The sequence below is a fragment of the Tamandua tetradactyla genome, chromosome 2, assembly GCF_023851605.1.
Source record: "Tamandua tetradactyla isolate mTamTet1 chromosome 2, mTamTet1.pri, whole genome shotgun sequence".
NCBI classification, from domain to species: Eukaryota; Metazoa; Chordata; class Mammalia; order Pilosa; family Myrmecophagidae; genus Tamandua; species Tamandua tetradactyla.
The window spans coordinates 30,463,638-30,486,154 of NC_135328.1; the positions used below are offsets into that span (position 1 = coordinate 30,463,638).

At 36.9% G+C, this 22,517-nt stretch overlaps 1 protein-coding gene across 3 annotated transcripts in view; it reads right to left on the reverse strand.

The window, feature by feature from the left end:
• The window catches only part of ECPAS (Ecm29 proteasome adaptor and scaffold), a 171,809-nt gene that overhangs the window by 16,779 nt on the left and 132,513 nt on the right, over nucleotides 1-22,517 (reverse strand). For all 3 annotated transcript variants that reach the window (XM_077141840.1, XM_077141855.1, XM_077141847.1), the window contains 17 exons: nucleotides 20,606-20,674; nucleotides 19,159-19,276; nucleotides 18,692-18,859; nucleotides 13,795-13,874; nucleotides 13,091-13,196; nucleotides 12,267-12,314; nucleotides 11,284-11,405; nucleotides 9,735-9,885; nucleotides 7,875-7,940; nucleotides 6,368-6,457; nucleotides 5,242-5,308; nucleotides 4,604-4,695; nucleotides 4,459-4,525; nucleotides 4,063-4,254; nucleotides 3,271-3,479; nucleotides 2,392-2,435; nucleotides 2,106-2,298 (listed from right to left, as the gene is read on the reverse strand). In XM_077141840.1, coding sequence (XP_076997955.1) covers nucleotides 2,106-2,298; nucleotides 2,392-2,435; nucleotides 3,271-3,479; nucleotides 4,063-4,254; nucleotides 4,459-4,525; nucleotides 4,604-4,695; nucleotides 5,242-5,308; nucleotides 6,368-6,457; nucleotides 7,875-7,940; nucleotides 9,735-9,885; nucleotides 11,284-11,405; nucleotides 12,267-12,314; nucleotides 13,091-13,196; nucleotides 13,795-13,874; nucleotides 18,692-18,859; nucleotides 19,159-19,276; nucleotides 20,606-20,674 — 1,882 coding nt within the window. The remainder of the gene's footprint in view (nucleotides 1-2,105; nucleotides 2,299-2,391; nucleotides 2,436-3,270; nucleotides 3,480-4,062; nucleotides 4,255-4,458; nucleotides 4,526-4,603; nucleotides 4,696-5,241; nucleotides 5,309-6,367; nucleotides 6,458-7,874; nucleotides 7,941-9,734; nucleotides 9,886-11,283; nucleotides 11,406-12,266; nucleotides 12,315-13,090; nucleotides 13,197-13,794; nucleotides 13,875-18,691; nucleotides 18,860-19,158; nucleotides 19,277-20,605; nucleotides 20,675-22,517) is intronic.

Sequence of the window (22,517 nt, forward strand, 5' to 3'; positions counted from 1 at the left end):
CTGTTGGTGGGAATGTCAAATGGTGCAACTGTTGTGGAAGGCAGTTTGGCGGTTCCTCAAAAGGTGAATATAGAACTGCCATATGACCCAGCAATGCCATTGCTAGGTATCTACTCAAAGGACATAAGCGCAAAGACACAAATGGACATTTGCACACCAATGTTTATAGCAGAATTATTTACAATTGCAAGGAGATGGAAACAGCCAAAATGTCCATCAACAGACAAGTGGCTAAACAAACTGTGGTATATGCATACAATGGGATATTATGCAGCTTTAAGACAGAATAAAGTTATGAAGTATGTAACAACATGGATGGACCCTGAGAATATTACGCTGAATGAGATTAGCCAAAAACAAAAGGACAAATGCTGTATGGTCTCACTGATATGAACTGACATTAGTGAATAAACTTTGAATATTTCATTGGTAACAGAGACCATCAGGAGATAGACATAGGGTAAGATATTGGGTAATTGGAGCTGAAGGGATACAGACTGTGCAACAGGACTGAACATAAAAACTCAGAAATAGACTATACAATACTACCTAACTGTAATACAATTATGCTAAAACACTGAATGAAGCTGAATGTGAAAATGATAGAGGGAGGAGGCTGGGGGCATAAATGAAATCAGAAAGAAAGATAGACGATAAAGACTGAGATGAATGGTATAAACTAGGAATGCCTGGGGTGTATAATGATAGTGACTAAACGCACAAATTTTTAAAATGTTTGCACATCAGGAAGAACAAAAAAATGTCATTACTGCAGGTGCTGAAAACAGATGGTAATTAATATTTTAAAATTTCACTTTATGTGTGAGATTAAAGCAAAAAATGTTTATTTGGTACAAAATTTACATTTTGACTAGTGCATTTCCTAATATAACTTATGTAGATAGCTTGGTTGAACACCGTAAGTCCTTTGAATCTTGGGTAGGACATGAGATTTTGTTGGTTTGTCCAGAGTGATGCCCTGATGAGTTCCAGAGTGATTTGATCAGTGAGTGGAAAAGTATTTGCAAAGTCCCCTTCGGGGAATGGTGAGAACAGGAAGAAATTCAACTTCCCCAAGTTGAATTCTTGATATTCTCAAGAATTCTCAGTGTGGACAACCAAAGCTATAGGCTGAGCCCCCAAGGTTTGTTCATATGAAACTTAACCCCACAAAGGATAAGTCAAGTCTACTTAAAATTTAGGCCTAAGAGTCACCCCCAAGAGAGCCTCTTTTGTTGCTCAGATGTGGCCTCTCTCTCCAGCCAACTCAACAAGCAAACTCACCACCCTCCCCCTGTCTACATGGGGCATGACTCCCAGGGTGTGAACCTTCCTGGAAATGTGGGACAGAAATCCTGGAATGAGCTGAGACTCAGCATCAAGGGACTGAGAAAAACCCTAGAATGAGCTGAGACTCAGCATCAAGGGATTGAGAAAAACCCTAGAATGAGCTGAGACTCAGCATCAAGGGATTGAGAAAACCTTCTTGATCAAAAGGGGGAAGAGTGAAACGAGACAAAGTGTTAATGGCCGAGAGATTCCAAACAGAGTCGAGAGGTTATCCTGGAGGTTACTCTTATGCATTAAGTAGATATCACCTTGTTATTCAAGATGTAGTGGAGAGACTGGAGGGAACTGCCTGAAAATGCAGAGCTGTGTTCCAGTAGCCACGTTTCTTGATGATGACTGAATAATGATATAGCTTTCACAGTGTGACTGTGCGATTGCGAAAACCTTGTGTCTGGTGCTCCCTTTATCTACCTTGTCAACAGACGAGTAGAACATACAGAATAAAAATAAATAATAGAGGGTACAAACGTTAAAATAAATTTAGTTTGAAATGCTAGTGATAAACAAAAGTGAGAGGTAAGGACTAAGGTACGTGTAATTTTTTTTTCTCTGTTATCATTTTATTTCTTTTTCTGTTGTCTTTTAATTTTTTTTTCTGAATTGATGCAAATGTTCTAAGAAATGAAGAATATGCAACTATGTGATGATATTGAGAATTACTGATTATATACGTAGAATGGAATGATATGTTAATGTTTTTGTTCTTAATTTTTTTAATTAATAAATAAATAAATATTTTAAAAAATGATCATTACTTTCTTGATGAAAGGTACAACAATGTCAGAAAACTCCTGGAATCTGTCTTCTTTGGTGGCCTTCAGGACATCAGCTGCACAGCTGATCGCTACAATCTTGTATTTGATATTCTCTTTGCCACACTCCTTGAGAACAGCTTGGAGAATTTCATTTGTGCTGGGCTGACTGGGCACAGACTTTGCCAGCTCTGTACTATAGGAACCACACAAAAGCATCAAACAGTTAGTAAAGGCCTCAGCTTTCAGGTTCAGCTTAAGAAATGGCATCTTTGGTGACAATATTTACCTGCAAGCTGTCACAACACAGGCAATGGCTTTCAACAGTTCTTCCTATGGGGTTGAAAGATGAGGGAATGCTATTAGGGCCAAACGTGTCATCTACCTTCTCTATTTTAAGACTAATAATACCTCAGGAACACACAATAACTACAGCATATTAGTAAGAATCATCATATCTTCAAAGTACTTTACTGTTTAATAAGCACTTCTACAGAGTTAAATTCTAAACCACAGAATCAGGATATGTATCTTCATCTCCATTTCATAAAGGACTACAGAGCTACCTCGAACAAGGGCACACAGGCAGAAATGTCAGGTGTGGAATTATAGCTAGGTCTGACTCAGTCCACTACTTCTTCCATAAAGGTAATATGACCTTTGCAACATGAAATACATCATGATATGCTACCTCAATCTCATCTTTCCCTCTGGCTATGCACTGTATGTTTCCTATTATCATTCTTTTATAAAAAACCACCTTCACTAACTCATAGGCTCCAGAGTCAGGCATCCTCACTTCAGGTTTAGAGGTAGAAACTAATCAGCTTCCCACATGATGCCAATCCTGACCTGTTCATGAGGTCACTGGTCACCAGGCACAAAATGGTGGCCACTTGGTTTGACTTAACTTGGAAAGCTGAACATGATAAATAAAATTCAATCTCGAACATTTCCATATATTATTCAAGGACACATGGGTTCTACTTCAAGGACATATCATACTTAGCCAGTCAAAGTTTACTCAAAGTTTCCCACTAGCTAGGAAATATGGTTCACAAAAACAATCCATCTGAAGGCCCACAAAATTTTTACAGAAAATGAAAGATAAAGTCATAATCCTTTAGGGATACCTTTAAATTTAACTGGGCACAAATGATTCCTTTACCTTTCCTGCCCATGTTCTTCCAGCCAGGCCCTGCAGTAATGCAGTCAGTATCATTCCCAGATATGGAGGAACCAGGGAGCTGGTTTGTTTTGCAATTGATGCCATGGCAATCGCACCCTGGGCTTTCATTTTCCAGGACTGAGACTGCAAAGCCTTCTGGGTAATGGTAATCAACTCCTGCAGGTATAATCGAATGCCACCAAAGGAACCTGGGTTAGGAAAAGCAATAGTAAAACTTTTAAGGACAGAAAAATACACTGATTCTCCTTTTATACATCTGAAAAAAAGTCAATTACTGTCAATCTAAAGCAGTGATTCTTAACTGTTACATCACAGCAGTCTCTCAAAGGAAGAGAAAGTGGGTGGCGGTGTGGTTTATCTTTACAACAATAGGACCTTATGAAATTGTGTATGTCCACAGGAGGGGACTACGGAAATGCTATCATCCATCAGCGTGAGTCAGAGTGAAACACACAGTTTAGACCCTATACTCTAAAATAATATTCTAAAGCCACATAAAATAAAATCTCTGTTACCCTCTCAAAATAAGTACAGTTCTACTATGTTGGAGCAGAGTTTCTATTCTCTCACATGGGCAGCAATGAGAAAGTAAAGAGCAGGGCTCTGAGTACCAGCCTTGAGTACTTAATTTGGGAGGCTTAAATGGGATGTATGTTATTAAGGTCCTGGGAAATTAAGTATAAAAACTACAGGAGTTCATGAATAAAGAACTTAATTTTCCACTTGTGGTTCTTAAGAAACAGGTTTAATTCATGATCCCACTTTACTGACCAGGTACATTTTCTTGCCACACTTCAGTCCATAAATTACATTCTTCTTTTTCTGATTTTTCCTCATCAGCAATTTCATGCATGCCTAAAAATGCCAACGGCAGAACTTCTTTGGCATGGTTCTTCAATACATCAGGGCTATATCGTCCAATAGCATGAATAGTCAAAGCACAAGAGGTCTTATAGATGTGTTCTGAAGAGCAACAGAAGAAACCAAAATCTTTATGAAACCGATTATTTTAAGGGTAAGTGATCTAAATAGAGTATTGCTCAACTTTAAAACAACAAAACAAATAAAAAGGTAAAAACCAATCAGAAATGTTTCTAGCAAAGTACACTGTTTTATTAGGTTGTTAACATCAAAATAAAAAACAGCATAACAGGATAAGAAAGGTACCTTCTTTCTCCATATACCAGCCATTGAGTTTCTGCAGGAGTTTTTCAGTGCTGCTATCCCGTGAGGTCTACAAGAGAAACAATTCTAGCCATTTCTTTATCATTATGAAAGAGTTTTACTAAACTAAGTAAGAAATTGAACTCACCCGAACTAAATGGCCCATGGCAAATGCACAAGATTTCTGAATGACACTGTTCCGATCTGTCAGACCACTAAGCAAAGCACTCATAAGTTTACCTATCAAAAATAAAGGAAAAAAAAAAGTCTGATACATGGCTGACCAAACTCTGCTCTGTTCCCAGGCCCAAAACAAATGTAGTATCTAACTACTCCATAGTAAAAATCTGATTTACTGCATAGTAGTTTAGGTCCCTTGAGTATTATACTTGTATGGTCCCTCTGCTTTCTTTCACCTGATATAAAATTGAAAATTAATCTGTGTCTAGAATATTATGGAGAAAATGAGAGCTAGGTACATAAAGCTCATTAGCACCATCCCAAAGCTGATCTAAGAAGAGAAAAGGCTCATGTAAAATTAACTATATATGGTCAATGGATCCTACAGGATAGAAGATAACTTTTACACCTTCTTATTTTCTATAAAACAGTGAAAACTGGCTAAGCTTGATGAGCCCTGCACCTCTTGCAAACTGAGAGATAAAAGAGGGTGGGGGGAACAGAAGCATCACCAGCATCACCTGAATGATTATTTTTCCTTTTGAAATCTTGTCACACTAGACATGACCATGCAAAAACATAACCACAATGTTCAGACAAACTTACCTGAGTAAGGTGTTAGGTCCTGGGGACACTGAGTAGTTAAAGACACAATGACACTGGCACAGCCTCCCTATAGGGTTACAAAGGCAAAGGTCTAAATTTGATGGTTAAAATGCTCTATAAACCCCTTGTTTTAGGTATGAAAGATTTAAAGATAAGAATTACATGATGCCTAATAGCCCCTATGGGATTCAACCTAGAAAGAGGAAAACTCTTATTTTAAATGAGCAAAGCAAAGATTTCCCCCCTCCCCCACCCAAGACCTCCAGCAGGAAGATGGGTACTTCATACCCTGCAAATAAGAAAAAAATTGGTACAAGGTTTCAGGAAGGCAACACGTGTCATCTTGTCCATCCTTATTCTACGATGTCCACTTCTAGACATTTAACCAAAGGAAAAAGCTTCCGATTGCTTCAAAGATATTCATCACAGTACTTTGTCTAGTACCAAAAAACCTGGAAACAAACCAGGTGTTCACTGATGGGTTAAAATAAATTTACTACATTCATACAATAGGGGATCTTAAGGTTATATTAAAGAGGTCACTGTAGAAGGCACATGCACAGAAAAGAAAGTGGAAGGATCCACTCCAGAATATTAACAGTTATCTCTGGCGGTAAAATTAGGGTCAATTACTATTTTTAAATTTTCCCCTTATCTATAAAAGCTAATTTCTTAGATACAAGCACACACTAATTTTAGGTTAAAAAGGAATATAAACTATCTGTTTATTTTTTAAAGATAACGGGAAATTTTCTGATTATTGAAAAAACTCTGAAAGGAAAACCTTATTCTACCCAAACACCTGCTGACCTGCTGGACAAAAGGCTAATGGCTCCCTAGAAAAGCCCTGCACTGATAACGGCTGAGAATTTCCATAAACTGAGAGGAACCAGGACCCAGAAGGCACATACAAGGCAGGTAGGAAACAGAAATTATTCCACTGAAGAAGCAAAACAATAGTCACTGATAAGCTACATGTTTTAGTTTCTGAATGAGTTACATTTCTTATGTTATTACTCAACCACAGAAACAAAACAGTTAATGTAAAATAATACTTGGTTATAAAGAAAAATATGAATTTCAAACATGATGGCTTTTAAATGTTTCGTGTGTAAAATACACTTACCTTAGTTCCAAGACCAACACCACTTCTGATCAGTTCACATAATCTAGGAACTAGCTCTCCCAGCACTGACACATCAAGATATTGCAGGCACTGTTGGGAAAGAATAAATACAGAGGTAAATCTTCCCAAATAATCCAGTCAAAACCACGGCTTGAATTAAATACCGCCTATGTCAAGCCTGTACCCACTGGATTTGGCATGAAGTTGAAAAATCCCTGGTTTGATTTTGCTCTGATTTCAATATTAAGATCACCACTGTACTACACACATATTTAAAAAGAAAAGCAAAACAAAACAAAATTAATGAGGAACATCAGCTTACTAAAGTAGAAAATAAGTGATGATTACTCACGAACAATCTTTCTCTTTATCATTCCATGTTTATGTATGTTTTAAAATATAGTTTAAAACTGACCTACTTCATCATGTTCCTTGAAGAAGGTTGTATGATATAGCGTTTGCAATGTGACTGTGTGATTGTGAAACCCTTGCGTCCGATGTTCCTTTTATCTACTTTATCGACAGACAAGTAAAACATATGGAATAAAAATAAATAATAAGGGGAACAAATGTTAAAATAAATTTAGTAGATTGAAATGCTAGTGATCAATGAAAAGGGGGGATGAATTTTTTTCTGTTGTCTTTTTATTTCTTTTTCTGAATTGATGCAAATGTTCTAAGAAATGATCATGATGATGAATATGCAACTATGTGATGATATTGTGAATTACTGATTATATAGGTAGAACGGAATGATTGTATGTTAAGAATGTTTGTGTTTGTTTGTTGTTATATATTTTTTTAATTTAAAAATTAATAAAAAATTTTTAAAAACTGACCTATTTCAGCAGGTCTTCTCTGCCAAAGTGCCCATAATAAATCTACTTAGTTCACTAATAATTTGCTGTAACATATTTTTGAAAATGTAATGATTACTCTATTATTAATGAACATATCCATCAGGAATTCTCTAACTTCATATTTATCTAAATCAAGACTCCAAGGACTTTATAAATTGGAACCTGAGTACCTAGTAGCTATTTCCTGGAAATTTTCTGTGACTGAAACAACTATCAACATTACTTAATTCTTTTCAACTACCTGTTTTGCTGCCTACCTCTTTGAATATCTCCAGTCCCAGTTTATACCTTCCTAATTTTATCTGCAGACAACTAACTGTCAGGTAGAGGCAAAAACATGAACTTATTTTCACTGGTGAACTAAAATATATACAGATATAGAGATTTATAGAGAGATCTTTATATATATATGCTGTTCTCTCATAACACAAATCTGGACTAGTGGGTTTTACTATTTGAAAAATTATTTATTCCATTTCATAATAAGGAACAAGAGAACTACACTAAGGAAAAAAATCGGAGTTCCAATAACTGCTTAATTCACCCCTTAAATTTCTATTTAGTTTAATGTGGCCTGAGACTTTAGAGGATTACATTTTAAGGTATGCAAACAAATGTAAACCTCCCCCTTACATTTAGATACTCACCATGTTGATTGTTTCCATCATGGGAGAGGATTTGGCAGCACTGAGTCGGGCACTATCCATTGCAGCCTGAAGAACACAAATTCAAGGCACTCAGGATATTCACTCAATTAGGAATAACCCCGTCCCCCAACCACCCATGCACAGCCCCACAGTAGTGCCTTATTTCCAAACAATATAACTAATTTTATTTTATTTTTTTCTTTTCTTTCTTTTTTTTTTTTTTTGCTCGAGCAGGCATCGGGAATCAAACCTGGGTCTCGGGCATAGCAGGCAAGAACTCTGCCACTGAGCCACCGTGGCCCCAAAATAACTAATTTTAAATAGTATGTAAATATAACAAAGTCAATCCTAAGTATAAATCTAACTTCTTTTGACCTACCCTCAACAATTTACCTGGAGAAGCAACATCTCACTGCAGGTAAGAAACTTAGATAAGAGTTAGTAATTAACTGCAGTTACAATTTAACACAGTATGGCTTTGAGCAAGTGATCCAGCCTCCCTGGGCTTCAGGTTCTCTAGCTACTAAAGAAAGGAACAGACTTCATAAATTTGTATCAAAAGTTTTGTTTTTTTTAAATTGTGTCTAAGCAAACAATTTTATACATTAAATGCCTTAATTTCTTAAAGGGCCTTCACATCCACAACAGAATTTTAGTATTACAATTACCCTATGAAAGAGGTTAATACTATACAGACACAATAAATGAAAAAAGTAAGGCATAAAGAGGTAACTTGCCTGGGGTTGCAGAGCCTACGCTAGAATTTATGTTTCCTAATACTCAACCTAGTCAATATGTTACAGGAACTTAGGAAGGACAAGTTGACTGCTGAAAGAGGAAAGAATGACGAACAGGAAGAAACGGCAATGTGAGAGGCAAAGGAAAGCACAGTAGCTATTAGAACAGTTTAAACAAGTCAAAACCCAGATGGTGAAATGAGAGAAAACATTTACAACACATATGACAGTCTAATAGTTCCGATGAATAAAGACAAACATAAAAAGATAAACCAGCAAAGTAGAAAAATAAGCATGGAATAGGAAAAAATGTAAATGGCTAAAACACATGAGAAGAGGATGGATGCTAGAGACAGGGAAGTGCAAATCAGAACAATGAAATTCTTGCTTATCAGACTGCTATTCAATGTTGGCAAAGGAGTGGGAAAAAACAACCTTCCTAACCTTCAATATCGCAAAATCTCTCCAACAAAAATTCAAATAAATGCAGATATAAATATATAAAAGATGCACAAGACTGTTATTCTTCAGGAAATAATGTGGTGGTAGGGAAGAGGGGTGCACTGCAGGAGATTATTTTAACCCTTCCATATTGTTTTAATTTTGCCCAGTAACAATATTTCAGCTGCAATTTAAAAATAAATTCTTTTAATACTCTAATAAGAGACTAGGGAACTAGAATATAGTATCTGAGAAGCAGAAGAATTTTGGATGTTACCGAAGTCTAGGTGCAAAACTCTTTACTTATGGGGCAAGAGATGACCCTAGAAGAAGTCTGATATATAAACCCACCCACTAAGAAAATATACATTTAAATAAACATATACAAAACCTGCATTGAATGTCATGGCATTTTATGCAGTAAGTGTCAGTTTTCATCTGTTTTACAAAATAATACATAACAGCCACCCCCAGCACCCCATAACCCCTCTCCCCCTCAAAAAAGACGATTGCTGTTCTAAGTATGTAGCCACTGGAATAGAGTTGTTGGAAACAACTCTTTTGAGTGAAGGGGTTTGCCTGAATACACTGGGACACTGGAAGGATCGCTCAACTGGATCTCAGAGCCTTACAGGGCTCTCGCTTCATGACACTCAGAAATAGGCCTGTGCCATCAACTCACCTTTTCTTGGTCTGTAGCCCGGAGACTCAAATAATTGAGAACCTGGGGCTCCAATACACTTAAGGATTCCAGTAGAGCTGGGATAAGTTTTGGTGCATGTGGTTTCAACATGGCTCCTGCACTTTTGCTGATCTTCACAAGGGTGTTAATGCTGTAGATACACAGAATAAAACTCCTGAGTCCTTCTAATAAAAGGGTTTGTAAGAAGCTCTACAAATCCAGTCATGAGGACATTCTGCAGTTTATTGTATTCACGCATATACCCACATGGTTATAAAACCTAATCTTAGCACCATTTCCTTCTTATTATAGAAAATTTCAAACATATATGAAAGTATATAAAATCATAGATGAATTTCCATGTACCCTCTACCCAGTTCAACAAGTAGCAACATTTGGCCAATTTGTTACATCTGTACCTCTTCTACACACATACAGGCATACACTATTTTCCCCAATCATGTTATTTTGAAGCCTATCTAATGACAAAACTTCAGTATGTAGATTAGATTCTTACCATAATCATAATGCCATTGCCATACCTTAAAAATATTAAATTTTTTCTCATCATCTAATAACCAAACTTCCCTGATTGTTTCAAAAATTCCTTTAAGAACTGGTTTCTTTGAATCAGATCCAGAGTCCATTCACACAATAGTTGAGTGCGTTTCTTAAATCTTCTTCATGTTAAATGTCATTTAACATGGTCCTCTGTCTTTTGTACAGATTTGCTGGCTTGATCAGGTTCAGGTTCAATTTTTACAAAACAAAATTTTTCATAGGTGGTGCTGTGTATTCTGTTCTCTGTGTGTTCTGGTCCATCACTTCAGGATGCACATAATGTCTAGCTGTCTTCATGTGATATTAAAAGTGATCAGTGGTTTCAGGTTTTGTTGGCCTGGACCATTCATTATAAAGTTCCTCATGAGTTCCCCATGACCCAGTGGATGAAGAAGTCACTGGTGATCATTACCTAGACTATTTTAGTGAGGGTAACAAATCAATAATACACCAATTTCATCATTTCTTTGCATTCATTAGATGAATCCTTCTAAAAAGAATTTTCCTTCATCAACTAGTTACCGTGAAATTCTGTTGGTACTATTAATTTGATCTAGTTTTAAGAGTTCAGTTTAACAAACTGAACAAAGTTCCTAGTTAATTATTTTAGTTAAAAAACAGTAACAACATACAAACTAGTATCCTTCATGGTTGACTTCAATTCAAAAAGGTCGTATATCTACATGTGAATGCACATATACCTATACACACGAGTGGAACTATTGAATATTTCATTGCTCAGCTGGTAAACAGTTTATTTTAAAGCAAACAATCTGTGAAAAATTACTAAGTCTAAAGACCACTGGCATAATGGGAGGTTTGTGCTTGCCAAGAGCAGACTGGCAGAATGCTCGCAGAAGAATGCAAGGTTCCTTGAGAGGTTCTCTCCATACTTTCAACAATCTAACACTCAAAGAAATCCAATTTCTCTTGAATGGGTAGAAACTAAGCAAGTCCAATGTACTCCTTCCTCAACACTGACACCTACCTGAGGGCTCGGACCTCTGTCACAGGGCTCATCATCCCTTTATCCAAAAGGCAGGGCAGAAGGACAGCAATGGTTCTCTGGCCAGCTGCGCCTTTGGTCGGGTCACACATTTTCACACAAACCTCACAGACAAAGAGCACAGAAATAAGTGTCACTTACCCAATAAAGCATTCATCCGCCAAAACATTACTACCTACACCATAGAAAAGGAATCAGTCAACCTACTTTCTACGATGCTATACAGGGGGAGAGAGGGGGAATGAGATCTGATAATGAGTCATAGGTCTGCCAATAACTAAATGGAAAACTTGGCAGTGCATTTTTATTATCTAAGCTTTTGGTCTTCTAATTTGTGATCAGGGGAACAAAATAGTTGAAGGTGAAATGACAAAATGTATAAGAGAGAACTTCAAAGAAGGTTTAAGATACCGCCATCAACATCATCATTAATTATAGGAGGCAGCAAAACAGAGTGGTTAACTATCCAAATCTGGAATCAGAAACACCTAGACATAAAACCTGGCTTTACTACTTAGTAATTATACACTCTATGACTAGTTTTACACAGCTAGAACGTAGAAGTCTTTAATACATCACAATAAAATCATGTTCAACTGGGAGACTATTTAGTTTTAAAAAGTTTACTAACCCCATAAAATATGAAAGGTAGCTTAACACATAAACAAAGGAATACTAAGGGAAAATATATATGTTTTCTTGATCTAATATTCTTCATGGTCAAGCGCAAGTCACACCTTCTGTAAAGGCCCAAAGAAGCTCACCATTTGAGAGAGAGTACACTTTGTTAAAAATACTAGTATTCTGGAATACTAGTATTCCACTTCTTCATTCATTGTAAAAAAAAAAACAGTGAATTCTAAAATGAAAATGTCATTTTACATGATAAAAAAATAAATCATTATTGTCGTGGTCACAAAGAACCCTGCCCCAAACCACCCTCTGTATAAGAAAAGAATTTTCACCTTGCTCAAAGTTTTCAGAGCTAGTTCTGCTGCTTTTCGCACCGATTCCTAAAAATGATAAAAGTTTGACATCACACAAGTTAGAGAGTTTCATTTTCATCTACCCAATAATGTGCATTTAACTGCCTCAGACTCTGTACAGGTGGCGAAAATCCTACCTTCAATACCAGGTGTAGAAAAAAAAACTGTGCTTCATCAGGCTTTTTGTCATCAAGGTACACATTGCAGTGCTATATTATTATTTTAATTACATTGGGCCTGTCTGACTTTATAAAAATTTGGTAATTAAATGTAATAGCACAGAAAATATGTTACAAAACCAAATGTATTAAAAGCTAAATGCAAATTCTGAGAGACTGAAAATCTCTAAGGAATAAAGCAAAGAGAAAGACAAAACTGAAGTGCCTAATTTTAATGGTCAAAAATCTAAAGTTTAGCTTGCCTAAAAAACATTTAGAGGGAATGATCACATTATTTAGGAATGGATGATCCAATTCTTGAAACTGATCGAAGTATAATTATTCCAAATTATTTCAAAATAATCCCATAATCCAGGAGCATCATGAGATCACTGCTAAAAGCAAATCAGCCTGTAGTCACTTTTATTTTCTTGTTTTAGAGTCAACTCAATTTAGACTTAGAGAAACCCAATCTTGCAACTTCACAGGCATATTAAGACAAACTTTTGGGGAAAATTATACTCTCCAGTATAATTTGTCCAGACAAAATGTCCAGATAATGGATTCTGAAATATATAACATACATATTTTAACAACTGAAGTTTAAACTATTCTATAAATAAATGCAGACTGCTTCTATTATACCTTGATATCATCTTGTACTCTAAAAAGCGTTTCCCAAATTTCTGGAAGTTTATCAATGATGTCATCTAGGGGTCTTCCTCTCAATAAATCATTCAAAGCTAAACAGCTGAACAGAAATAATTTAGTTTCAAATATAAGATCAAGAAAGCTCAATATTTGACTATTAAACATTCATAACAAGAGAAGATAGATTTTGCCTATATTTCTAGTTCAAATCCCACCCTACCCCCAACAAACCAATGGCTATTCTCTCCTAGAACCACAAATTTAGTACATGCAGATGGCACTTACACTCATCAAATAACTGTTTCCCACAACTATAATACAATCCCTTTGAAATGATAGATTTTTTACTTACCACTGTGCCCCTAGGGCCTAGCATACCAACAACCACACAGCAAGCACTGAATAAATATAAACTGTACATACAAATAACTGCTAGCCCACAGAAGTTATGGGAGTATATAAATATATCTTGGTGTCTACCAATTTAACAAGTGATTTGTTTTTTTTTTTTAATTTCATACTAAGATAAACTAAGTTTTAAAACCACTAACCAAAGTTTAAATAGTGAAAGAAAGATAACTGTTGAACTCAATTAGAATATGCCTTTAAGTAGTTTTATTCTTTTCGCACTTGGAAATCTGAAGGGGAAAAAAGATAAATCAAACATATGACTAATCTTGTATTTCCAAAAATGATACCTGGATTCTCGAACCCGCCACATATTGCTAGTAAGGTTTTTAATCAAATCTTGAAGAATTTCCTTCAAATATTTATCAACCTAATGAAAGCAAAGAGATTATATTTAAAAATTCAAAATCTATCACTAATCAAATTATTCACCTCTCAATCACACTGACCAAATATCCATTATTTAACAACTTAAATGTCTCTTTAGGCCACTCAGCCACAATCTCTTCCCACTTCAAACACTAAAACCTGCCAGAATAATCATTCTAAAATTCAAACCTGTCCTCTTACCCTCCTCAATGCATGAGAATCAAGTCCAGTCACTTGGACATGGACACAGCCCTCTGTGACTCCATCAGCCCCCAAAGTGGCACCTTGTCTCACCTCTATTCCTCGGCACTGACGACTCCGTCTACCCACTAACCCCTTTCATCCTATTTGCCTGGCAAACTCTTCTTGTGTTTCCAGATTCATATCAGCATCATCCAGAGTCTCTGTTTGAGGTGATGATGAAGTTTGGTAACAGACAGTGATGATGGTAACACGATGTCATGAATGCAAATGTCATTGTACCGTATACAAAAGTGGTTAAAATGGGGAATTTTGTGTTGTACATAGCACCACAGCAATTTATTTTTATAGCAGTCATTATATGACTGGTGTAGATACTCTCCTCTGTGTTCCTAGGGCATCTTCTTAAGATGCATCATATTATACTACATGACAGCTGCCTTGTTACCTTGTACTCATCTGCCCCGATAAATAGCGAACTCAGGGTGAGGACATCATCTCACTCATCTTTGTATCCCTAGCACCCTGCACGGTGTGCAGAACATTGAGAAGTATGTGAGTGTTGAGAATCAAAGACAAGGTCAAGCGTTTTAAATCTCTCTGTTTTGTTCTGATACGTACTTTTCAACTTGGTAATAATAACTGATAATAAACTCAGTTTTTATACTGATCCCTTTTACACTTGTAGGTAGGAGAGATTTTGACGCTAAGACAGAGAGGTAAATAATTCATCCAAGCTTTAACAAACTGATTTCTTCCTATGTCCACCTCTCTTGACATTCTCCATAAGTGAGCTCACCGACTGTCATGCTTGACCTTCCACTCACAGAGATAACTCTCACATCTCCAGCCTAGGCCTTTGCCATGAACTTAGACCTCTAAAGCCAACTGGCCTATTACATACTGGCTGACCAAGGGGTACTGCATATACTCTGAAAGCAAAAGACTGCAAGCGCCTTCAAAGCTGAAAAGCCCACCACCATGAATAGGAGCATATCAACCGGGTCTCGGCCTGGAGGGACAGGAAAGGGCCAGATCATGCGCAGGGCCTCCAAAGGCAAGGTAAGGGTTGTGGAATTCATTCTTAGTGAACTGCAAAGACACTGAAGGATTTTAACACAAAATGGCACAATCCAATCTGCGTATTTAAAAATCACCTTTGTGGCTATATGAGTAACTAATTGAAAGAAGTCAAAGAGAGGAGGAAGATCACCCTGTTCAAAAAGAAGGAACCAGGGAAAGAAGAAGGTGAAGTGAAGGAATACTTTGGAAGTAGAATCAATAGAATTTGCTACTGGATTCAACTGGGGTGGAGGGGTGGGGGTGAGGTACAGATAAAAATCAAGATGACACCAATTTCCTGGCCTGGGGGCATGGTGAGGGAATGAGAAGTGGAGGGGTGGGATAGTGTTAAGTCCAGTTTTGGACACGTTAAGTTTAAGATATCTTGAAACAACACCCAAGTAAAGATGTTAAACAGACAGGAAGATAAGCAAATGTGAAGCTTAAGATATGCCTGGGTCAGAAATATAACACTGAGCATCATCACAATAAAGATGACATTCATATACTCTGAAACTGTCAAATCCACCCTAGAAAGAGAAAATTGAGAGAGCAAAAAATGTACTCAGAGGCACACCCTGAGAAATTCCAGTATCTAAAAATGGGACAGAATATGAGAAGCAGTTTTAGGAAACCAAGAGAGAAAAATCATAAACTGCAATCGCGTGTTACTTTGCCTCCCCAACTAAGAGAACAACTTGATGGTAAGAACTGTGACCTGTTCACTGTAGCAATGACAGTGCTTCTCAGCAGATAATATTTCATTTGTGTGACTATACTGGCATTTCCTTAATCGTCTACCCAAGAGGCATTTAGATTGCTTCGATATTTGAGATTTCAATAAATTTTACTGTGCTGGTTTGAAAGTTAGTACGCCCCCTAGAAAAGCCATGTTTTAATCAAAATCCCATTTCATAAAGGTAGAATAATCCCTATTTAATACTGTATGTTTGAAACTGTAATTAGATCATCTCCCTGGATGATGTGATTTAGTCAAGAGTGGTTGTTAAGCTGGATTAAGTGACAACATGTCTCCACACATTTGGGTGGGTCTTGACTGGTTTATTGGAGTCCTATAAAAGAGGAAACATTTTGGAGAATGGGAGATTTGGACAGAGCAGAGACTGCGGCAGCACCACAAACCAGAGGGTCCACAAGCCAGCAGCTTTGAAGATGAAGAAGGAAAATGCCTCCTGGGGAGCCTCATGAAACCAGAAGCCAGGAGAGAAAGCTAGCAGATGATGCTGTGTTTACCATGTGCCCTTCCAGCTGAGAGAGAAGCCCTGACTGTGTTTGCCATGTGCCTTCTCACTTGAAAGAGAGACCCTGAACTTCATCGGCCTTCTTGAATCAAGGTATAATTCCCTGGATGCCTTTGACAGGATATTTCTATAGACTTGTTTCAATTTGGACATCTTCTTGGCCTTAGAACTGTAAACTAGCCTCTGATTAAATTCCTCTTTTAAAAAGCCATACCATTTCTGGTATATTGCATTCCAGCAGCTAGCAGACTAGAACATTTACCAAACTGAACAGAAATCTTGCTGCAAAATTTATATTTTGGGTAGTACATTTCCTAATTTAATTTGTATGGTCGGTTTAGTTAACACCATAAGTACATAGAAACTTGAATAGAGCATGAGATTTTGTTGATTTCTTCTGGTTGATGCCCCAATAAATCCCAAAGAGATTTGGACAGTGTATGAAGAAGTATTTGCAAAGCCCCCTTGGGGGAATGGGGAGAAAAGGGGCAATATTCAACTTCCCCATTTGGAGAATTTCTGATATTCTAGCAAGCAGTGAGGACAACCAAATCAATAGGCCAAGCCCTTGGTGTTGGGGGTCGCTCCCATGAAACTTATCCTTGCAAAGGATAGGCTAAGCCTATTTAAAATTAGGCCTAAGAGAAACGAGACAAAATAAAGTGTCAATGGCTAAGAGATTCCAAACAGAATAGAGAGGTTATCCTGGGTGTTATTCTTACGCATTAAATAGATAGCACCTTTTTAGTTAAGGTGTAATGGAGAGGCTGGAAGAGACCGCCTGAAAATGTAGGGCTGTGTTCCAGTAGCCATGTTTCTTAAAAATGACTGTATAATGATACAGCTTTCACAATGTGACTGTGTGATTGAGAAAACCTTGTTTCTGATGCTCCTTTTATCTAGCTTTTCAACAGACAAGTAAAACATATGGATTAAAAATAAATAATAAGAGGAACAAATGTTAAAATAAATTGAGTAGACTGAAATGCTAGTGATCAGTGAAAGGGAGGGGTAAGGGGTATGGCATGTATTGTTTTCTTTTTATTTCTTTTTCTGAATTGATGCAAATGTTCTAAGAAATGATCATGATGATGAATATACAATTATGTGATGATATTGTGAATTACTGATTATATATATAGAACGGAATGATCATATATTAAGAATGTTTTTGCTTGTTGTTAAATTTTTTTTTTTTTACATGGGCAGGTACAGGGAACCGAACCCGGGTCCTTGGGCATGGCAGGGAAGCACTCTTATCTGCTGAGCCACTGTGGCCCTTGTTGTTATATTTTAAGAAAAAATTAATTTAAAAAAGTTTTTAAACAACTAAAAAATAATAATATGCCAAAAAAAATTAGGCCTAAGAGTCACCCTCAGAGAACCTCTTTTGTTGCTTAGATGTGGCCTCTCTCTCTAAGCCAACGCAGCAAGTAAACTCACTATCCTCCCACTCTATGCAGGACATGACTCTCATGGGTCTCCCTGGCAACGTGGAACAGAAATCCTAAGACAAGATGGGACCCGGGTAAAAGGACTGAGAAAACCTACTTGACCAAAAAAGAGGAAGAGAGAAACGGACAAAATAAAGTCTCAGTGGCTGAGAGATTTCAAACAAAGTTGAGAGGTTATACTGGAGGTTATTATTAGGCATTATACAGATATACCCTTTTTAGTTTATGGTGTATTGGAGTGGCTGGAGGGAAATACCTGAAACTGTAAGAGCTGTGTTCCAGTACGCTTGATTCTTGAAGATGACTATATAATGATATAGCATTTACAATGTGACTGTGTGACTGTGAAAACCTTGTGTCTGATGCTCCTTTTAACTAGGGTATGAACAGATGAGTAAAAAATATGGATAAAAAGTAAACAAATAATAGGTGGAACAAAGGTTAAGATAAATTGGGTAGATGGAAATACTGGTGGTCAATGAGAGGGAGGTGTGAGGGGTATGGTGTACATGAGTTTTTTCCTTTTTATTTCTTTTTCTGGAGTGGTGCAAATGTTCAAAAAAATGATCATGGTGATGAATATACAACTATGTGATGATATTGTGAGGCACTGATTGTAGACCATGTATGGAATGTTTGTATGTTAAGAATGTTTGTACGTTCTTTTATCAATAAAAATATTAAAAAAAATAGAAACCTTGAAAAAAAGAAGAGGAAGGAATAAAAGAAAATTTGTTTAAACAAAAAAGTATACACAATGGAAAGGAAGATGAGCACTGGGTTTAAATCTTACATGTGACTTTGGACAAGCTACAGCATTTTCTGAACCCAATACTTGCCGTTGATTTGTCAGTAACCAACGCGTTCCAAATACTTGTCATGGCCTGTCGAATACCAAGGTTGGGATCAAACTGATAACGATAAAGACGAGGAACTAGCTGAGGCAGAAAAGGAGCCAGCTGTTCTCCAGCTTTGGTAGCAATTACATTAAAGCCAAAAGCAGCACCCTAAAAATATAAGATGAAGTGACTCAGATATATTTGACATTGAAAATATTACACACTAAATATATGAGGATAACAAAATTCTCTCTCCCAAACGTGTCCCTGAATACAGCCTGAGTTTTAGGGTATCCCAACTTAACCAATCAATAATAGCAGTGAGCTGTGTGGTGGGGTCAGGCCTCTTCTAATCAAGTACTCTGTATTTCACGCTGTCTATCAGTTGCCACTGTCTGCACCAAGGTGGCAGGTTAGGTTTTGGATGAAAAGCAAAAAAATAAAACCATCAGGCGATAGCAACTTACCTTCCTAGAGTTCCACATTGCATGGTGGTTGGCTAAATTCATAAATTTATATACCAGATCAGGCTGACTAAGATCACTTGCCAAAGAACAAAGCTCCTTGTAAGTAGAAAGCCCCTGGCTTGGAAACAAAAACAAGTATTCAATAATGTATTTCTCTATCTTCAACCTAATAAAAATTATATCACCTTATATTACTAGGACAGTTTCTCTAAAATTACATTTTCATTAAATTTCTAGTATTGAATTCTCTCACCATCATAGGGCATGGAACCAGTATAAGAAGAATACAAAAAATCACCTAACTCAATTATCAACAATGCTTGAAAGTCCCACTGTACTGCTGCTGCTGATTGACACAAATGCACCTGTACCTCCCAGAGGTGGAACCTTACTTACACAGTGCATGAACTTCTCATAAAATAACAGTTATCTAAAAACAATTTATTTCTTTCTCTAAGTCTTCCCTAAGCTAGCCCACCCCACTTCTGATAAAAACTTATGTTAACTTTCCCCTGAACAAATATTTACTCAAATACCTGATGATCTTATGATGGTTATTTTTTGAGAAGCAAGCACTAAAAAAAAAACCTCAGCTATGGAAAAAAATGTATACTTCAAATGGTATAAGTGGTACAAATTCATTATTCTCAAAATGACAATAAAAATGTTTCAGTTAGAAAAATCCACTTTAAGGATACATAATTTAATTACTTTCAGGAAAAAAAAAACATCTTAAAGGGAAAAGGAAAAGATTGATGACTGCCCAAAGAGTCTACGGGGAGAATGAATGGAATAGAAACAACTTTCGAGATGAAAACAGTGAGCTGTGGGAGAAGGACCAGGAGAGCATCCACAGGCTGGGTCCCTTCTGAGGCTGCAGACCACGCAGGCAGGGCGCAGGCAGAGGGTCTGGCAGGTGAGAGCCGGGAGAAGAGCACTAAGTCAGTGCAAACTGCAGGTTTACCTGAGGATTCTTGGATGGATAGCAACAGTCTAACCACGGAGGAATAATGATAAAATAAAGGGGTAAAGCTCAAGGAAACAATTTGAAATGCTAAATTGGTGGATCCCGAAATACCAAGTAGAGTCACCCCTCCAAACAATTGGGTGCACTGGATGACATCCCATCCCAGCTCCAGAGCAGCTCAAGGGGTCAGTCACACACAAGTCTTGGCCAAGAAGCAATTCAGCTCCTCCCCTGGCCACCAGCTCTATCCTGTTTCCTTCACTCCCCTACAGATTCCCAATATACAAATCTCCATGTCAGAGTCTGTTTCCAGGAAACCCAACATAAGGCACTAAGTTTTTCCAAAGAACTATTTTGTTCCACAAATACAACTTTTCTTATGAGGATAGACTTCAACTTCATGAGTGCTCTATTTACCAGACTAAAGAAAAATATTTAAAGATGTCTACCATAATTCATCAATGGAATTGGCATATTTACCCATCCGGTGTTTTGCCAAGGCTTCCCCCTTGAAATACCACTGTCTCTCCTGAAACTTCATGTTTCGTTCTAAACCAACAACAAAAAAACTTAAATTAGCATCAAATATCAGCATTCAACTACTTAAGATATTTCATTTGTATATGGATAAAATCAAATTTTCTAATGAATGTCTACTGTGTGTAAGATGTAAAAGTCAACTTATCCTTTTCATCATGCTGGGAATTCATAAAATAAAGTCTAGAATAAACTAATAGATTTAAAAGACACTCCATATAAATTACATTGAATTAAATATGGTCATATTAAAACCATCCTCCCTACAAAGAAGGCAATGTAAAGCAGTAACCAATTACAAGAATGACCCCTGCTGGTGTTGAAAATAGATGGTAATTAATATTTTTAAATTTTTAACTTACATGTGAAACTAAAGCAAAAAATGTTTATTTGGTACAAAACTTCTATTTTGACTAGTGCATTTCCTAATATAATTTATGTAGACAACTTAACTGAACACCATAAGTATATGGAATCTTGAGTAGGGCATAAGATTTTGTTGGTTTGTCCAGAGTGATGCCCCGATAAATCCCAGAGTGATTTGAACATTGAAATAAACAGTATTTACAAAGTCCCCTTGGCAGAATGGTCAGAAAGGGGGGAAATTCAACTTCCCCAAGTTGAATTCTTGATATTCTCAAAAGCAGTGCAGACAACCAAAGCTATTGGCTGAGCCGCCAATCTTGGGGTTTGTTCATATGAAACTTAACCCCACAAAGGATAGGTCAAGCCTACTTAAAATTAGGCCTAAGAGTCACCCCTAAGAGAACCTCTTTCATTTATCAGATGTAGCTGCTCTCTCTCCAGCCAACAAAGCAAGCAAACTCACTGACCTCCCCCTGTCTACGTGGGACATGACTCCCAGGGGTGTGGACCTTCCTGGCAATGTGGGACAGAAATCCTAGAATGAGCTGAAACTCAGCATCAAGGGATTGAGAAAACCCCTAAAATGAACTGAGACTCAGCATAAAGGGATTGAGAAAACCTTCTAGACTAAAGGGGGGGAAGAGCGAAATGAGACAAAATAAAGTGTCAATGGCTGAGAGATTCCAAACAGAGTTGAGATGTTATCCTGGAGGTTACCCTTACGCATTAAACAGATATCACCTTGTTAGTCAAGATGTGATGGAGTGGCTGGAGGGAACTGCCTGAAAATGTAGAGCTGTGTTCCAGCAGCCATGTTTCTTGAAGATGATTGTATAATGACACAGCTTTCACAATGTGACTGTGTGATTGTGAAAACCTTGTGTCTGATGCTCCTTTTATCTACCTTATGAAGAGACGAGTAAAACATATGGAATAAAAATAAATAATAGGGGGAACAAATGTTAAAATAAATTTAGTTTGAAATGCTAGTAATCAATGAAAGGGAGGGGGTAAGGGATATGGTATGTATGAATTTTTTTCTGTTGTCTTTTTATTTCTTTTTCTGAATAGATGCAAATGTTTTAAGAAATGATCATGATGATGAATATGCAACTATGTGATGGTATTGTGAATTACTGATTATATATGTAGAACAGAAGGATCAAAAGTTAACAATGTTTGTGTTTGTTTGTTATATTTTTTTAAAAAAGAAAAAAGAAAAGAACGACCCCTGCCACCACCATCACACTCTTCACATACCTGACCATGAATGATACACAAGCTTCCTCTCCAAGTTTTAACTGTCATTTAGCTAACAGAAATTATGATATTTTTCTGAATCATTGTTTTATTATAAGGGCCACTCAATTTTCAAAGCTTGACCTACTTGCATGTTTCTGAAGTAAACAATACACAGTGGATAATTAAACTGCTATCCACAGCATAATAATGGACAAGCAATTTAGAAAAGTAGGGAAATACAAAGTTG